This window comes from Neomonachus schauinslandi, chromosome 8, assembly GCF_002201575.2.
Source record: "Neomonachus schauinslandi chromosome 8, ASM220157v2, whole genome shotgun sequence".
Classification (NCBI taxonomy): domain Eukaryota; kingdom Metazoa; phylum Chordata; class Mammalia; order Carnivora; family Phocidae; genus Neomonachus; species Neomonachus schauinslandi.
The window spans coordinates 77,322,026-77,341,506 of record NC_058410.1 but is presented as its reverse complement, the minus strand read 5'-3'; the positions used below and the strand labels follow the sequence as shown (position 1 = coordinate 77,341,506).

The 19,481-nt window shown below is 39.0% G+C and overlaps 1 protein-coding gene across 2 annotated transcripts in view; it reads left to right on the top strand.

Moving 5' to 3' along the window:
- The window catches only part of BCKDHB (branched chain keto acid dehydrogenase E1 subunit beta), a 213,031-nt gene that overhangs the window by 37,333 nt on the left and 156,217 nt on the right, over positions 1 to 19,481 (top strand). For both annotated transcript variants that reach the window (XM_021693184.1, XM_021693185.2), the window contains exons 4-6: positions 10,647 to 10,780; positions 11,231 to 11,386; positions 13,673 to 13,781. In XM_021693184.1, coding sequence (XP_021548859.1) covers positions 10,647 to 10,780; positions 11,231 to 11,386; positions 13,673 to 13,781 — 399 coding nt within the window. The remainder of the gene's footprint in view (positions 1 to 10,646; positions 10,781 to 11,230; positions 11,387 to 13,672; positions 13,782 to 19,481) is intronic.

Here is a 19,481-nt window from a genome sequence, read left to right as displayed (position 1 = left end):
AACAGATTTCTCTAAGATGTGGCCCCCTAAAATATAGCTATGAGGTAAATAAGCCGATAATTTTGTGTGTGGATAATTGAATTTTCAAGATATTATGGTCTGATTTTATAATTTCCCCTGATTTGAGGTATCCTTTTTATTTTAATATTATTTTGATTACTTTTTCATTCAGCCATCCACTTAACAAATATTTCTTAAATGTTACTCTGTGCCAAGAACTAGGTACTAGAGATAGTGGAACATAATTCTCATCTTTATGCTTGTGTGAGTCTGTAGTCCCTCTTTGTGGTCACGTTTTCCTATTATATATTTAAAGAAGTTCATGTATATGTTACTTAGTACATGTCTATTTCGACCAGACTTCTTTGTGCCTTGCTGTCATATCTACATGCCTTGAGTACTTGGGGAACATGACCACATCCTGATTATCACAGACTTAATTAAATGCCTTTTCAACCCAAGGTGATGGGTCTTTTAAGTCTGCTCATTCAAGTAGTGCTATTGAAGGCCTATTAAATTCAAGACATTGTGCTAGATACTGTTGAGTGTCCAAAGATGAATGAAACCATCTGTGTTCTCAGGAAAGGAGCTTACAAATTTTAATCTAGTCATTGGACCCTTGGAACTGATTTTTGGATCTGTACCCAAAATTGTAGACTTCTTGATTACAGAGGCACTTTTGCATTTCATCCCTCCATCTCTTCATTCAGTAAACACTTACTAAGCGTATGGATTTGCTCCTGGTTGACTTCTATCTTTAATTTTCTTCTCACCCATTTTAATGACCCAGATCTCTTTGCCAAGTGTTTTCTGAGAAATAGAGGTGGAATCTATAGGACCAGGCTCACAAACAACCCTTTCTATCCATTGTTGCCCAGAGGATTTGGAGAATGTTGTGATTGTAAATACAGGTAAACTTCCTGAATCTGGAAACCTTAGAACCTGGAGTCTTCTGGAATCATAAATAGAATGCTGCTTTCAAGTGAAAGCAGGATTAGGCAGAAGGAGATATCCAGAAGTGATTTAGGTCCTAGGACCACCGTGGCCAACCCTGGAGGGATTGGGATCTCTGGAGTCATAATGGCCCTTTGGGTTGTCCCTAATTGGACTGAAATGACCAGATCTTTATACTCTCACACTGATCAGTCATTGGATAGTGGCTACCAAGCATGACCTTGAGCTAGAAAGTTCATTACAGTCACTAAAAGGGCTTACTGCTGATGTCTGTTTGCTCACAGCTTTCTCAGCAAGCAGGGCAACAAGTTCTCCACACATGGGGGCCTGGGCTGCAGGCATCATGGTGCCCACCGTAGGGAGTAAACTGTGAGAATTACCTTGATGGTAGAATGGCTTATTCAAATCACTTCTTAATTTTCCAGCTCTAATATCCTAATTTAGGATGCTCATATATGGTAGATTAGTTATGGCTAAGGTAAACACTTAACTTTATATTTCCCTTATTACTTTTATCTAGGTGTTAATATTATGTAACCCTAATAATAGTGACTGTATGTCTTGGTTTTATTCAGAACAGCCCTGTTTTCCTGGGACTACACAGTTTAGGCCTGTTGAGATCAATCAACATCTGTTAATTATTTTTCGTATCCTTAACACTCCCAGATATTTCTGTTTGGAAGATAAATTGTACAGTCATTCTACCTAGTATTTCTATTTTTAAAATTTGTTTGCATGTTTATTCTCTAAAAGTCTTTCTAATGAATGGAATACTCTATGTACTTTTCTACTTATTTTAAGAGGTAGAAGTGATCTTCTGGATTAATTTTTTATTTTTGCTTTACTTGACCCTAAAACAAATGCCTTTCATCTTTCAAATTCTTTATCGGCAAACTTTAAGATGTAAAATCACAGCGTAGTCCGGAAAGTCTGTGACTGAAATTATTGCGATGTATTATCCGCCCCCCTCCCCGTCAAAATTATATAAATAATGGCCTTGCCCATGGTTTATTTTATAGCTTAGTCATGAATGTTTCATGTCCTTATTTATCCTTTTGGTCAGGGAATCTGGGACTTGAAGTATTTCCCTGTTGGAGGTGATCTCTTTTCTGGGAGATGATATGCTGACCTGTTCAGATTTGTGTCCTAAGGAAATACGTGTTGCTTAGAGATGGGCAGTTTTAAAGCTGCCTTTTCAGAAATTTTATGGGAATAAGAAATTTAAATTTACCCAAGGCAGATTTTTTTTTTTTTTAAAGATTTTATTTATTTATTTGACAGAGAGAGACACAGCGAGAGAGGGAACACAAACAGGGGGAATGGGAGAGGGAGAAGCAGGTTCCCCGCCGAGCAGGGAGCCCGATGCGGGGCTCGATCCCAGGACTCTGGGATCATGACCTGAGCCGAAGGCAGACGCTTAACGACTGAGCCACCCAGGCGCCCCCCAAGGTAGATTTAATAACTTGCAGGACCACTGTGTTCACAAGGAAAGCTAATTTAAAACTCGTTATGGGTTCTGAAAAATGTCTGGGCACTGAACAGAAGGAGGTACTCCCTGACTTTCGTAATCTACCAGGAGGTAATTGGTTGTCACCTTAACTCATGGCTGCCTCTTCTTTTTTCCTAATTATTGTTTCTTTGCACTCTTCTCACTGTTTCTGGGCTAGTTGTGGCCTAAATGTTGTGATAGAGAACCGGGTTCACTGGGGGACCCAGTTGTGTCCATCTGTGACTCTGGCTAGAAAAGCCATCTGCTGGTTTTCTTTTGATATTTGGCATTACGTGGTGGGCAGTATCTTTAATGTGTCCGTGTGCTGCCAGTGACGTAATCACGTTCCCTTTACAAAAGAAGAAAAGCTGTTAAGAAAGTGGTGGTATGACTTTATACCTGGTTTTTGTCAACAAGTGAGATACTAACACGTCAGTTATTTAAATGACCAAACGTCTGGCATTCTACACGTGTTTGCATGGACTCAAGAGATCATGGAGTTATACAAAGAGAGAGCCTAAAATTTAAGCACAGGGAGCAGAACTGAAGAAGATGGCATGTTGTAGGAATGCCTTTACCTGTATCATCAATAGCAGTGAGTTTATCTGAAATGTTAACTTAATTTTACTCTGTTATCTGAGGTTTAGAAAGAAGTCATTTGGATAGTATTTTCTGACTTAGTCAAAGCTTGTGGGCATTGAAGAGCTATTTCAGAGTAGGCATGTTTTTTTTTTCTTTCTTATGAAATCAAAGCCCCCGGCCACTTAACTAAACATTCATTGAACTTGATTGACAGCGCTTCGATAAAGCCGCTGCCCCCTTGCAACTTTCCTTGAGCTTCAGAAGCTAGGGTGTCATTAGACTCAAGCTGCCTTTGAAAGTTAGGAGTTGCAACTGATTTTTGATTTTATTTATCATTTGGATGAATGTTTTAAATGCTCATGTGTTTCAGGGCTATCCTGAAATTCTATGTACCACCTGACCTAAAGGATGTGGTCGGTGTGAGATTATTATGTAATCACATAATGCTACTTAACAGGGGTGAATTCGAGAAATTTCATTCTAAATATCAAAAAGCTGAGTTTAGTCACCTCAGAAAGTAAAGAAAGACTGGAGGTCTGAATCAAAAGAAACCTAGCTTCCATTGTTTAATTTTTCCTTTGAAAATAAACATTTATTGAGCACTGTCAATAAATAATTCAGTAAATTACTGAATCCTGAACACTAATACTATCCTTCGTTGTCATCCATTCACGCCAGGCCGCTGTTCTTCGTTCCAACCTGGCTCACTGTCCCCCTCTCCAGTACTCCCGTCTATACCCACATGGATGGTGTTCTCAGTGATCTCTCTAGTGATCTTGTCCTTCATCCTACCTCAGCCCCTCACTCTCACTGTCCTATCCCAGATGTTATCATTATCAGTAGTAACTGCGGTCCCTCCAGAATCTCAGTTTAAAGCATCCCCAGCTCTGACTTCCGCCTTGAACCTCCCCAGCTCACTGCTTTTAGTACCTCCAATCCAATAACCTTTTGACCTTATTGATTCTTAAAAGCCATGGATTCTACCACCCTGTCACTGTATTTCACTTTCCTGATGACCTTTCTTTCCTTTATTGCCCAGTTTAAATTCCATGTCATTATTTGCTTGGCAAAATCCAATTGCAGCTAACTTCATCTCTAAACCCTCAATCTTTTATTTTTATTTTTAATTTAAATTCTATTAATTAACATACAGTGTATTATTAGTTTCAGAGGTAGAGTTCAGTGATTCGTCAGTCTTATATAACACCCAGTGCTCATTACATCACGTGCCCTCCTTAATGTCCATCATCCAGATACCCCCGCCCCTCCAGCAACCCTCAGTTTGTTTCCTATGCTTAAGAGTCTCTTATGGTTTGTCTCCCTCTCTGATTTCGTCTTGTTTTATTTTTCTCTCCCTTCCCCTATAATCCTCTGTTTTGTTTCCTAAATTCCACATATGAATGAGATCATATGATAATTGTCGTTCTCTGAGTGATTTATTTTCCTTAGCATAATATACCCTCTAGTTCTATCCAGGTTAGTGCAAATGGCAAGATATCATCTTTTTTTTTTTTTTGATGGCTGGTTAGTATTCCATTGTATACGTATATACCACATTTTCTTTATCCATTCATGTGTCGATGGACATCTAGGCTCCTTCCATAGTTTGGCTATTGTGGACATTGCTGCTATAAACATTGGGGTGCATGTACCCCTTCGGATCACTACATTTGTATTTTTGGGGTAAATACCCAGTAGTGCAATTGCTGAGTCATAGGGTAGCTCTATTTTCAACTTTTTGAGGAACTGCCATACTGTTTTCCAGAGTGGCTGCACCAGTTTACATTCCCGTCAACAGTGTAGGAGGGTTCCCCTTTCTCCGCATCTTTGCCAACATCTGTCATTTCCTGACTTGTTAATTTTAGCCATTCTGACTGATATGTGAGGTGGTGTCTCATTTTGGTTTTGATTTGTATTTCCCTGATGCCGAGTGATGTGGAGCATTTCTTCATGTGTCTGTTGGCCATTTGGATGTCTTCTTTGGACAAATGTCTGTTCATGACTTCTGCCCATTTCTTGATTGGATTATTTGTTCTTTGGATGTTGAGATTGATAAGTTCTTTATAGATTTTGGATACTACCCCTTTATCTGATATGTCATTTGCAAATATCTTCTCCCATCTGTCGGTTGTCTTTTGGTTTTGTCGACTGTTTCCTTTGCTGTGCAGAAGCTTTTTATCTTGATGAAGTCCCAATAGTTCATTTTTGCCTTTGTTTCCCTTGTGTTTGGAGATGTATCTAGCAAGAAGTTGCTACGACCGAGGTCACAGAGGTTGCTGCCTATGTTCTCCTCTAGGATTTTGATGGATTCCTGTCTTACGTTTAGGGCTTCATCCATTTGGAGTACATTTTTGTATATGGTATAAGAAAGTGGTCCAGTTTCATTCTTCTGCATGTGGCTGTCTAATTTTCCCAACACCATTTTCTAAACCCTCAATCTTATGTAGAATGTTGCCAGAGAAAAAAGTCATCTTGCAACTGATGTCACTTTTAGTCTGAGACTAGTAATCTCCAGGGGCCACTCATGCTGTGTACCGTCCTGCTGCCTGATCCTGGTCCCTTCACTTCTCCATTTTCCCATTATTACTATTTCATACTTTTCTCTCCTCAACACTGCTGCCTCCATCCTTAGTTTTTATCAATAATCTAGTTTCGTGTTTTGCCAAGAAGATAGATGCAGTGAAGAGAGAACTTTGACAAGCTCTCACAGCTGCACACGCTCCTATACCCACGTCAGTGCCCACCCATGCCTTTCTCCTGCATTCTGACTGGACACAAGGGTTCCTGTCAACCTCTCCACGCCAGACCCAGTCCTCCCCATCAAAGACATAACCCCGGTTTTCTTCCGTCTCCCCATTTAATTAATTTTCTCAATGATTTCTTCCTTCCTTCCTTTTTTTTTTTTTTTTTAAGATTTTATTTATTTGACAGAGAGAGACACAGCGAGAGAGGGAACACAAGCAGGGGGAGTGGGAGAGGGAGAAGCAGGCTTCCCGCCGAGCAGGGAGCCCGATGCGGGGCTCGATCCCAGGACCCTGGGACCATGACCCGAGCCGAAGGCAGACGTCCAACGACTGAGCCACCCGGGCACCTCCATTTCTTCCTTTCTTATTGATCATTTTTATTAGCGTGCAAATATGCTTTTTTATTGGTCTTACCAAAAACTTCCCTGTATTGATCCCATATTTTTGTCCAGCCAGTTGTTCCTCCTTTTTTCTCCTTTACAGCAAAATCTCTCCCAGTAATTATCATTACTCATTGTCTCCGATCTGTCTTCCCCCGCTCCCTCTCGATCTAGGCTTTTATTCTTTCCCTCCTTCCTACTTTGCTGACACTGCTAATGTCAAGATCAGCCGTTATACAATTCTCAGCCCTCCTCACGTGGAACTGATAGCATACAGCACCAGCTGATTACTCCAGTCTCTTCGAAGAGGCTTCTAGGCCAGCACGTTCTTCTATGTTTTCTCCAAACTCTGGCTTTTTTTTTTTTTCTTTTCGACTTTGCTGATTATATTAGTTCTCACTGCTTGTCTTTTTAACATTGGATCTTTCCTCTATGTTCTCACATAAATTTGCTTGGCAGTTGCATCCAGGCCTGTGCTTTTTAGTGCTGTTTTGATGCTGAAGACTTTCTTTTTTTTTTTTTTTAAAGATTTTATTTATTTATTTGAGAGAGAGAGAATGAGAGAGAGCACATGAGAGGGGGGAGGGTCAGAGGGAGAAGCAGACTCCCTGCCGAGCAGGGAGCCCGATGCGGGACTCGATCCAGGGACTCCAGGATCATGACCTGAGCTGAAGGCAGTCGCTTAACCAACTGAGCCACCCAGGCGCCCGTGAAGACTTTCAACTCCAGTATGTAACAGTCTGTTTACGAGCTTTACCTTAACATCTGAAGGCATCTCAAATGTAACCTCTCCATAACTGAACTCCTGGTGTTTCATCCCAGCATGCTTCATAGTTCGCCCTTCCTTAGTTAAGGGCAACTTTCTCCTTCGGCTTGCGTGGGCCAGAAGCCTTTGAGTCATCCTTGGCAGAGTCATCCTTGGCATTTTTCTCTGACTCATGCTCCATATCCATTTTATCAGCAAATCTTTTTGACTCTATATTTAGACTATATCCAGAGTCTCACACCTTTTCTGCAATTAGGTGTCATCATCTCTTACTGGTATTGTTGCAGTATCCTGTAATCAGACTTGTCATGTCCCCTTGCCTGGCTAGAGGCTATTCACCAAATACCAGCTAGAGAGATGGAATATAGTTGAGAGAAGGCGTGATTTTGCTCAATGGCTTCCTCTATCCCTTACCTACTTGTTGACTCACTCATTGTCATAGTAAAAGAGAGCTGACAGTGACCTACAAGGCCCTGTCTGATCTGTGCCACCTCCCCATCCTACCTTCTCAACTCTTCAGCTTTATCTCCTACCTCTATTTCTTTTACTCCAGACCAGGCATTCTGGACTTCTTACCTTTCCTCTGATGTAATAAGAAATGCCCCATCCCCAGGACCTTTGCACTTGCCGATCTCTCTGCCTGGAACACTTACTCCCTCAGATATATGCACAGTGTACTTTCTCACTTCCTTCAACTCTTTCTGTATATGTCATCTCTCACTGAGGTCTTCTTGACCCTCCTATTTAAAATCACAGTGGGCCTCCTGCTTGTAATTTTTTTACTCTTTTTAGTATCATGATTCTTTTGTTACAGATGATAAATTGAGGGAGTTTAGTAATTTGTGGAGATAGCACTGAAAACCAGATCTGTCTTGCCTCATGGCACAATCACTGTATGTGTTAATTTACTCATTGGGATACTGTGTGTACGAACTTTATATCAGGTTAATGGCATTATACATAGAGGAAGTCATCATTATCGTGCAATTTACGTGTGTTCTTATCCACATCATTACCTTTTGGGGAGAAAATAGAAACAGATTTTTAACATACGGTTCATGTCACTGCAGCTTGTTGGAGAGAGTTGTTAAATTAAGCTGTTTCCTCAGACCAGGCGTGAGTTTGAGTAACAGTTCTGAGAAACTCAACTTTTCTGTCTTCTAGCAGCAAAAAAGGCTGTATTTAGGGGGCGCCTGGGTGGTTCAGTCAGTTGAGCGTCTGCCTTCGGATTGGGTCATGATCTCAGGGTCCTGGGATCGAGCCCCGCATCGGGCTCTCTGTTCAGTGGGGAGTCTACTTCTCTCTCTCCCTCTGTGTTCTCTCTCTTGCTCTCTCTCAAATGAGTAGATAAAGTCTTTAGAAAAAAAAAAAAAGGCTGTTATCTACTGAGATGGCAAATACCTGAATCCAGGGAACTTGAAGTGGCAGGGACTAAGTAAGAACGCTGCTTACCTGGTTAAGGTGGCTCAGGCATTCCAGGGATGTGGATTCCACAGGAGGCGGCTAGAATCTTTGTTCATTTTCTACTAATGAATTGTTCTTAGTTCAGTGGACCCCTAGATTTTCAGAACTTATCAAGCTATTCGCAGTCAAATAGGGAACTGATGAGTGATAGAGGTCACAATTTCAGAAGATAGTCACAGATGGTGATGAGTATGAATCATGGTTTTAAGTTTTTGCACCTGCTTGTAGAGTGCAGACAACAGGTTGTGTCTGGCTGGTGTTTCCCAGCACCTGCCCTATTTGTGGTCCATATTCAAAAGGAATGATTGAGCTGAGAGTGGATTCTGTGCACCAAGAAGAACCGGTGTCCCTCAATCATGGGACTGAAATATGCATCTCCGATCTGTCCACAGTCTTTTGGTCACCTGGCCAGACTGGGGTCATTATTTGCGTCTCTCCAGCTCCCCAAAATTGGGGTTTTTCAGGAAATGCTGATATTGGCTGATGGGTGGTGAAATTTCAAATGAGAATTGAACACTAGTAACATGCACCTTGTTGTTCCAGTGCAAAGCCTGAGGTGTTTATCAAGCACTTTTAATTTGAAGAGTCTCAAACTCCAAATTCTGTCTTTTCCTTAGTGGTTAGAGCTGAAATCTCTGCTCAGCTCTTTGGGCTTCCAGCTGCCATCTGCTGGGTTCTCTGAGTCTCCTACAGCCATAGAGGTCAGCCAAAGATTTGAACAGTTTATGCACAGACTTTGGGGTTCCCCTATGTGTTGTTCTTCTTTTAGGGGCTTCGTTCCTCAGTGTCTAGCCACTGGCAGCCCTGAACCCCATTCTCTCATTCTCTCACCACCAAGCTAATAAAGACTGAGTCTGTCTTGTTTGAATCCTAGCAGTCCTTGTCACAGAGAGTGGAGAAGCCCCCTCAGGGGACAAGACTTATAAATGTTGTTTTTATCCACTGCCCTTCCTTTCTTTCAAGGGTCAAGCCCCCTTTGGGTTAGGCGCGCTTTTTGACTCTCCAATGCCTTTAAGTCAGTTATTTGTATTGTGTCCAGAGTTGATAATAGATATGGGCGGGTTAGTCTGTAAAAAGCTACTCGACTCCTTACTGAATTGGTAACCTCAACATATTGATACATAATTTTCATTGTCATTCAGTTCAAAATATTTTATAATTTCCTTATAATTTCTTCCTTGAGCCGTGGATATTTAGACATATTTAAAATTTTTTTCTAATTTAGGATTTTCTAACTCTCTTTCTGTTATTGGCTTCTAGCTTAGTTCCATTGTGGTCAGGGAATACACCCTGTTATGATTTTAATCCTTCAGAATATGTTGAGATTGGATGTATAGCCCAGTCTGTGGTCAGTGAATGTCCATGTTCTGCTTCCTTGAAAAGGGTTTGTATTCTTGGCTGTTGGGTGCAGTGTCCTCTGCTTGTCAGTTAGGTCGTATTTGCTAATCATATACCAATCTTCTCTAGTCCTGCCTTTTTATTTTGGTATGCTTTTTCTGTCAGTTACTGAGATTGGTATATTAATATCTCCCACCATATTGGGAATTTATCCATTTTTCCTTTTAATTCTGTTAATTTTTTTTTCCTTTTTTTTTTTTTAAAGATTTTATTTATTTGACAGAGAGAGCACAAGCAGAGGGAGAGAGAGGGAAAAGCAGACTCCTGAGCAAGGAGCCTCATGTAGGGCTCGGTCCCAGGACCCTGGGATCATGACCCACGCCGAAGGCAGCCGCTTAACTGACTGAGCCACCCAGGCGACCCTCTGTTAATTTTTCTAATTTCTTTGGAGCCTGTGTTCCATGAGTGTAAATTTAGAATTATGTCCTCCCTTTGAATTGTACCCTTTAAAACTATGAATTTTCCTGCTTTATCTCTGGTAATGCCTTTTCCCCTAAAGTCTACTTTGTCCACTAATCCTGTGGTGACACCTTGTTTTGGTTAGGGTTTTCATTGTTTGTTTTCTTTCCTCTTACTTTTGAGTCTTCTGTTATCTTTATTGTCTCAGTGTTTTCTTTTAAGTAGTTGGGTTTTGCTTTCTTTTATCCCAGAGGGACAACCTTTCTTTCAGTTGAAACGCTAAGATTACTTACAGTTAATATAATTATTATGTTTGTATTTAAACCAGCCCTCATACTAGTTATCTTCTATTTCCTTCACCTCTTCTATGCTGTTTTTCTCCATCACCATTAACTCCCTGAGTTTTTGGTTGTGCTGTGTATTACATCACTCCCATTTGTCATAGAAGGACTATTTTTTCTTTTTTTTAGGAAAAGATAGAGTTTTCAACACGCCGTTGTGTGAACAAGGAATCGTTGGGTTTGGAATTGGGATTGCAGTCACTGGAGCGACCGCTATTGCAGAAATTCAGTTTGCAGATTATATTTTCCCTGCTTTCGATCAGGTAAGAAGGTTTCATTTTACTGTAATTGAACATTTCTTTTTCTTTTTTTTTTTTTAAGATTTTATTTATTTATGAGAGTGAGTGAGAGCATGAGCAGGGGGAGGGGCAGAGGGAGAGGGAGAGGCAGGCTCGCCACTGAGCAGGGAGCCTGATGCCGGGGCTTGATCCTGGGATCATGACCTGAGCCGAAGGCAGACACTTAACTGACTGGGCCACCCAGGCGCCCCTCTAATTAAACATTTCTTAGATTAAGTCCATGAAGTGTTGCGAGTTTTGCCTCCACTCTCCCACCTCTGATCTTGGGAATTTTTAGGTCGTCTTTGAGCTAATGCATTAGGAGTTATTTTGTTATGTGCATATATTTAAAGATCTAATAAAATGGTTAAGGAAAGGGATGGAAATAAAGGACTCCTTGTGACCTGTCCTTCTTCTCCCCTCCCCCCTTCCAAGATTGTTAATGAAGCTGCCAAGTACCGCTATCGCTCTGGGGATCTTTTTAATTGTGGAAGCCTCACTATCCGGGCCCCTTGGGGCTGTGTCGGCCATGGGGCTCTTTATCATTCTCAGAGTCCTGAAGCTTTTTTTGCTCACTGCCCAGGAATCAAGGTATCCTCATTTATGTACTTTATTTGTTCTCTGTTGGATATTTCCATTTTGGTTTGTTCTGTTAACTGATATGATTATCTAGAGGAAAGCAAACAGGATTTATGGAATTTATGTGAATTTAATTGTTTTTTTTTTAGAAAGAGAGTATTTATTTTAGATCAGCTCTCCAGTTCCCAGGTTTATAGAATATTCTTGTTGAAGTAGCACTGGCTTAACCCTGACATTAATTTCACCAACTTCAAAGGATGAGATAGAGAACATAGTTGGTTTAACTTCCCCCTCTTTCAAAGCTCTGTTTCTTTCTAATGGGGCTTTCTCACTTAACCGATTCTGGGTTAATTTTAATAAATCTACTGTTTAATACATATTTACCTCAAAGTCAGAGGGATAGGACTTTAGCTTCAGTCTAAGAGAAACCCTTGAAATCCAGATGTGTTTTCCAGGTAAGGTAATACTCGATCAAACAATTTTGAAGCATCTGTCTTTTAAAGCCTTCCATAATAATCTTACGCCTTTCACAATAGTTTAGGTCTTTTGATTTAAAAAAAAAAGTGGCTTTTTTTTGCATATTTCATGTTAATTTTTTACATTATCTTTTCTATTTCTATTTACTGAAGAGCTTTCTAGGGCATCGTGATGGAAACTCCTATGTCCACCCAGTGATGTATGTGTGTTTGATAACATGAACTGGTTGTAAACACATGTGTTTTATTTTTATTTTTTCTACCAGAGCAGTCATAATTTTTTTTTTTTTTTTTTTTTAGTTGAGTAGGGGTTGCATAATTTTTCAATGTAAGCTGGAAGTGGTAGGTTGGGACAGAAGCCACATTTGAAACAATACTTATTTTTGTGCTTGAGCTGAACACTGATTCACATTTAAAGTTTATGATCTTACCCAGAATTTTTAAGAAGAGATTTTTTTTCCACAATCTCCTAACTTTCTCCACTTGCCCCTTGCCCTCTTTTTAATCCCAAATGAAAATAGTACAAAATGCTAAAAATACATGAGGAAAGGAGATGAAGAGAAACTAAAGTAGGAACCTAAAGACATTGTGTAGTATGGTAAGCGATGTGTTCAGCAGTCTGTTTTTACAGGAAAGAGTGAGATTTGTGCTATTTTTTATTTATTTATTTTTTAAGATTTTATTTATTTATTCATGAGAGACAGAGAGAGAGAGAGAGGCAGAGGGAGAAGCAGGCTCCCAAAGAGCAGGGAGCCCGATGCGGGACTCGATCCCAGGACCCTGAGATCATGACCTGAGCCGAAGGCAGACGCTTAACCATCTGAGCCACCCAGGCGCCCTGTGCTATTTTTTAAATAAGAATCCTAAAGTTTTAGGATGGTGTAAAATTGATTTTGAAAGCCAAATGTAGTTTGTTTCAAGGAATCTTATTTGAGTCTTTGAGATAAACTCAGATTTATTTTAATAACTCTTCCCATGTAACACTGGTATTCACTGGTATTTATGCAGTTATTTAACAGTCATTAAAAACTAGACATAAGCTTGTGATTTGAGGCAAAATGGTGTAGTTAGAGCTTAGGGTCTGGTGTCAGAACTGTAAAAGAATCCCTGGTCAAGCAATTAGTGTGACTTTGGACAAATTATTTGATCTCTCTTTTAATCCTTTGTGTCTCTTTCTAAATTGGGGAAAATAATAATAGTATGGGTTGCTGTGAACAGTAGATCCACATAGAGTGCTTGGCCCAGTTAACACTTGTGCCACCTTCTGTGATCATCTTCCTCCTTCTCAAGAGGAAGTGGGCAGTATCCACACTTTCCTTTCAGCTTTGCAATAACCAGACGTTACAGTGCCCAGATCATAAAGTTCAGCGGATTATTTTCCACTTAGGAAATGAAGACCCTGTGTTTCATGGGAAAGGAGGAGATTTTGGTATATTAAAATTGGAGAAGAATTGCATGCCCTTTGAAAGTAGCAGTAGAGTATTAGTGGAAAAGTTTTTTTTATAGGTGAATATAGGAAGATATCGACAACTTTGCTTCTTGCAGATTCCTTTTAGTATACATATGAAGTTTAGCTTTTTAAGAGAACAGTATCTTAGCTACCGGACTATGATGGACATGTGATAAATACTTGTTTAACAATGGAATTTTTTTGGGATGGGACAATATGTAACATTTATAATGGTAATTAAGCTAAAAATACAAGATCCCTGCAATTAGTAACAATTAGTTACTGAAATATCAACCCTTCTTATAAGTGAGTTTACTGGGCTACATTTTGTACTGAAATGGTCTTTAAAAAAAAAAAAATCTGTTTTTGCAGGTGGTTGTACCCAGAAGCCCTTTCCAGGCCAAGGGACTTCTTTTGTCATGCATAGAGGATAAAAATCCTTGTATATTTTTTGAACCTAAAATACTTTACAGGGCAGCAGGTAAAGGTTTCCTTTATTTTATATTTGTGACTGTCTTTATGCATTTTGTTTCACACAGCTCCAAAGAATTGTAACCTTTTTTTTTATAAGCTTGATTTGTATTTTCCTTGTTTATAGAAAATTCTGATTGCTTTCTTCTATATTTATTTTGTCTTTCGCTGTTTATTTTATGCTAACTTTAGGGAAAAATCCATCTAGCTGTTTTAGGTTCTGATTGTGGAAACAAAGGAGCGATGTGAAATGGTAGCAAGAACATAGAGACTATGTTTAGCCACATAGTAGATGCTTAGGAAATGTAGGTTGAATGGCAAAGTGAATGAGTGCATTGTACCAAATAATATCAAATGTCCTTTTAGCTATGGGTCTTCCTCTAAATCAGGATACATTTGATAGCAAAGGGGGCACTATCAGTGCTATAGCTTTAGGCCAACACTAGAATGATTGTCTAAAAGGCAAACTGAGATGTTCAGTCACCCTACCTTGAGCTCAGAATCATAATTCTGTAACCTTCATCTGTGACTGCTTATTTATTACCTATAATGGAAATTTTAAATATCAAACTATTCTGTCTAACGTATATTTTATTTGGAATACAAAGAACATTGCTTTGGTAAATCATTCTTTTTCTTGAATAGTTAAGCTTATCGTTTTTTATTGACGTGATTTACATACAGTAAATGGCACAGATATTCAGTGTTCAGTTTGATAGATTTTTTTGACAGTCTTACACATCCAGGTAAAGACTGTGAAAAACAAAATCTAGAACAATTTCATCACTCCAGGAAGCTCCTTCTGCCTCTTCCCTGCCAATCTATTTTCTCTACCCCAAACTTAGCCACTTTCTGATTCTGTCCCCGGAGATTAGTTGCACATGTGTTAGGGCTTCATAGAAATGAATCATACCATATGTATTCTTTTGTGTTTGCCTCCTTTGCTCAACCTCATGTTTTGAGATTCATTCACATTGTTGCTTATCAACAGTTTATGCCTTTTTCATTGCTGAGTAGTATTTCTGCTGTATGACTATAATCATGATTTATCCAGTCTCCTGTTGATGAATAAATGTCCATCACTGTTTTCAGTTTTGCCTATCTTGTACAAGGTTGCTAGGGACATTCTTGAATAGGTGCTTTGTGAACATACTCTTTCCTTTCTTTTGAGTAATAAATATCCAGGAATGGAATTGGCATTTCACAGGGTAGATGTTGATTTAACTTGGTAAGAATTTACTGAAGAGTTTTTCAAAGCAGTTATACCATTTTATACTTCCATTGGAAAATTTTCAGAGTTCCAGTACTCTTAAGTTAAACATATTTTAAATGGAATCTTTACATTTTTTAGGAACTCTGTTGTGATTTATATCTCATTATGGAATTAAAAGTAACCTAAGAATTTAAAGTCTTGAGGTGAATAGGAAAACACGGAAGGTGTACACTGAGTAGCTATTTGATTGCTAATTACTTTAGATCCCCTATGGATATTATATTTGTAAGGCCAACTAACTGTGCAAGCTTATCAACTAATGCGGATTTTTTCAGTACATATTTAATAAATGGAGAGTGAATAAGAAACTTAGAAAAGTAATATTCATTTTGCTGCAAATTTGGAAATCAAGATTGGTAAAGGAAATGTGTAATGTTACAGGATTCCTGCTAAGAGAATGGACTTGAGAAATTTGTTGTAGCCTTGGCACTGGGAGAGATTATGAAAAACACTGATGAGGAATGGGGCTCAAAGGTTTTTCAGGTTTCCCAATGATTATGTGCCATTTCATGGACTTCAACTCTGAATCTTTTCTTGACCTCCAGGGGCTCAGTAAAGAGCAAAATAGGTTCTTTCACAGTGAGAGAGTTTCTCTGCAGAAGAAAGTAGTCTAGGAAAAAAGAGTGAGCCACCAAAACTTTCATATCTGTGTTCTCTAGAGTTGATCCCTGGGCCAGCAGCCTAAGCCTCCTGGGAGCTTATTAGAAATGCACATTGTCAGGCCTCGCTTCATGACCTGCTGAATTAGAACCCCCGGGAGTGAGGCTCAGCTGTCTCTTAGCAGCCCTCCTGGTGACTCTGACTCCAACTAAATTTTGAGAACCAGTGCTTCATATCAGTTCTGAAACAGTAACTGATGCTGCCTGTCTCTATTTATCTTATTTGATTCTCGGTTCTTAGAATTCAGGACGCTCCTAACCCATGGTTTTCTTAGACTTAGCTTCTGGTTCTATCGGTATCTTCCAGTTGACCATATTATTGGAAGGGACGGGGAGGGGAGGTGCGCTGCCTGTTCTGCCTCTGGTTCTTCATTGCCCTCCATGCAGCGGCTCTTCCTAGCTCTGCTCATCTCTCAGGTCTGCTTCACGCTGCTGGAGGAAACACCAAACTTCCCCGCTGTTCAGAATGATATAAAAAGGAACGGAGCGTTTTTGGTTCAGTAATCTGAGATTATTTGTAGAAGACATTTCTGTATTAACAGAATCAGATAGAGCAATGAAAGAAGATACTGTAGGTTTATCACAGAGGCCACTTAGAAGTGGTGGCAATGGGAAGACTTTTAATATCCATAAATAATAATTTAATAGGTTGACTATTATTCTTACATTCTTTTTGAATTTTCAGCATACATTTGGGAATAGTTAAAATAGCGTAGACCAAAGGTATGAACCCTTACGTTTAGAGTTTTTTAAAGGAATTCATACTGGGAAGGTTCACAAATGTATTTTAAATACTAGGCTGACAATCCTTTGCAAAAATAATCGGGAGTTGTATTCGTTACATTACAGCCCATTTAGGTTAATTACTAAGTAATCTTAATTAAACAAAACATAGTCATATGTAAGTAAAAATACCTTTTGAGTATAATGCAATGTTTATAAAATCTATGTATGGAATGCCCTCTTAAACATAGATATATTCATGAGGTAGGTGATTCTAAAAAAAGTTAGATATATTATTTAGGCTAACAGTAAACCCTTGGTAAGGCCTTAAGTAAGACAGAAATTTATATCTCTCTCACATAAATATCAGGCACCAGAATCCTGTCTGGTTTCTCCATTTGTCTTTGTGACTTTCCAGCTTCTGGTCCCAGATGGCTGCTTTGCTCCCAACTCACAGAAACATTTCAGCCACAAGGAAGGGGGAAGGAAGGGAGGGGAAAAGAATTCTCCTTCTCTTAAAGAATGACTTGGAAATTGCACATATTAAATCTGTGCATATTCCATTGGTCAGAACTTCATCACGGTGCCACACCCAGTCACAAGGGAGGCTGAGAAAAGTTGTCTTTAGCTTAGTGCCCAACTAAAAATTTTATTATGCAATGATGAGAGATGGATATTAACAACTACCAGTATCTGCCACAGTTGCTTGTATGGTTTCCAGAAGAAGTCATAGATTTTAAGGAGGGAAGAGAACTGATAGCAGTAATAATTATTTACCCTTTGACCCATAGTCTTCCTCTAAGAATCTATTTCAGAGATAGATTAATAAGAGTCTGAAAAAATATTAATGTTCACTACAGCACTATTTATAAGGGCAAGGACTAAAAACAACCCATTTGTCCATCACTAGGGGACTTGGGGTTGCTTGAATAAGCTAAGTTATATCCATCTGATGGATTATAATGAGCACATCTCTAGATACTGCTGTATCAGTCAAGGTTTGATCAGAGATGCAAAACACAAGATCTAATGAAGAATATATAGCTATAATATATATAATTATAGAAGCTGAACAGTCTATGAAAATTGTTGCTTCTGTATTTGGTGCTGTCTACTGAAATCTGTAGGGTTGATTGTCAGGCAGGGAAGATGGACATGAAGTAGGAGAGAACAGGACAAACTAGAGCCTGCTAGGATGGATTGGAACCCAATGGATAGTCTGGAACTGATGTCTAGCTCTTACTACCTCCAAACCTTAGTGTGAGGAAAGACTGGTCATTAGACTGGGCTGGGAGGCTTTAACAGCTTGTCTAGGAAATGGTAAGGGCCTGAATTAGCAGAGGGGGGTGGGTTGGGAATTTCTTAGATTATATGAAATACTTGGTGTCTAAATGAATTTCAGGAGGGGAAAGAAGAGGGAAGTGTTGAGTAAGGATAGGATAAGATTTCCTTGTCTGATAATAATAGAATGGTAGATTAGATACCCTAAAATGAATGGTTAGTATCTATATGTGTATTTATTTTGGATGTATACTGAACTGGTACAGAAAAAAAAGAAGGAAAATGAAGGAAAAACTCCTGGTTTAGCCAGAAATTATAAACCAAGGGAGAATTAGCTGAACGATAAGGCCAAAGAAGTTAGCAGAATGTAATCTAGAGAAATAAAGAAAAGGAAAGTATGAGAGAGATGTTGAATAGGAAGGGAGGATGAGAAGGCCTAAATATACTTGGGGAACAGAAGAGTGCACTTTCTAATAATGTTCATTAATAAAATTTTGTTGAGAAGTAATTCCCTGGCATATTTTGCCATTGCGCCATTGTAACTAGGTGAATACAATAGGAAATTTCAGGAAAGCATCATCTGTTACTTGCTTTTTCCTCGTCATTAAGGTAAGCTGTTATTTCCCCAAATTTTGAGTCATGTTCTATACATAATTCCCGAAATAAAGTATTTATAGGATACCAGATAAAGAATTCCTTAGGAAGCCAAAATATTTGACATCTATAAAAATAAATTTGCTAACTCAAAGAATTTTCCTATAATATATAATTTTATCTACATTATTTATGTTACTAAATGCTGTTTGAGATTGATTTAATTGTAGAGGCTTTAGCTCAGAGTCTTAGTGCACAGCTCTCTCTCATTTACCATCTATTGGTCCCTTATTTTCCTGCTAGGACCTATTCTTCCCATGGCCACTGCTCTTACCTGACTCTTTGTGGTTCTAAAGGGGCTGCCATGATCTCCAGTGATGATATGAGGCTCAAGCCCAGCTATTCTGACTTTTCTGGGATTTTATATATGGAGACAGAGCTGCATTTTCTATGGGTGGTTTGCCCAGAATGACGTGAGACTGGGGCCTAGTTCCCTGACAGCTTAGTGAATGATGGTCTTTAGTAGAAGATTGTGGGAAGGAAGGAGAGAAATAGAAACCAAAAGTGAAAATCCTCACCATTTTGATTCTTTAGGTTCTTAAAGTTCCTTGAGTTACTCTAGTTCCTTTGATCTTCCTCTGTTTAAATGGACGGATCCGGGGGAAACCTATTAATCTCATTTTAGGTATAATCTCCTTTGAGTTCTAGTCCTCTGTAGACTTTACTAATAAAATAGGTAATCTTGACTGGTATAATACATAATCTTGATAGAGAAAAGATGCTTCTCTTTTAATATGAAGCTATCCCTAGTTTGATTAGTATAGTCAACAGCCTTTCATAATTTAATATAAATGCTACTTTTGTCCTAATGGCTGAAATAGGAGCCCTATCTGTTTATGTATAATGGAATTTACTTCATAAGTTTGTTGAGAGGATTAAGTTGGATAATGCATGTGTGTATCTGCCTCATCTTTAAGCACTTTTTGAACACTTAAGTACTAACATAGTATTGTATTGCATGGACAGAAGGACTATTTCAATTAATCCTCATAATAGCCTTATCAGAAAAATTCTGTCACCATGACCATTTTATAGATGAGGAACGCCTGGGCATTAGAGAAGTTAAGCAACTTGCTCAAAGCCACACAGCTAAATTTCAAACCCCATTTGTCTGTCTCCA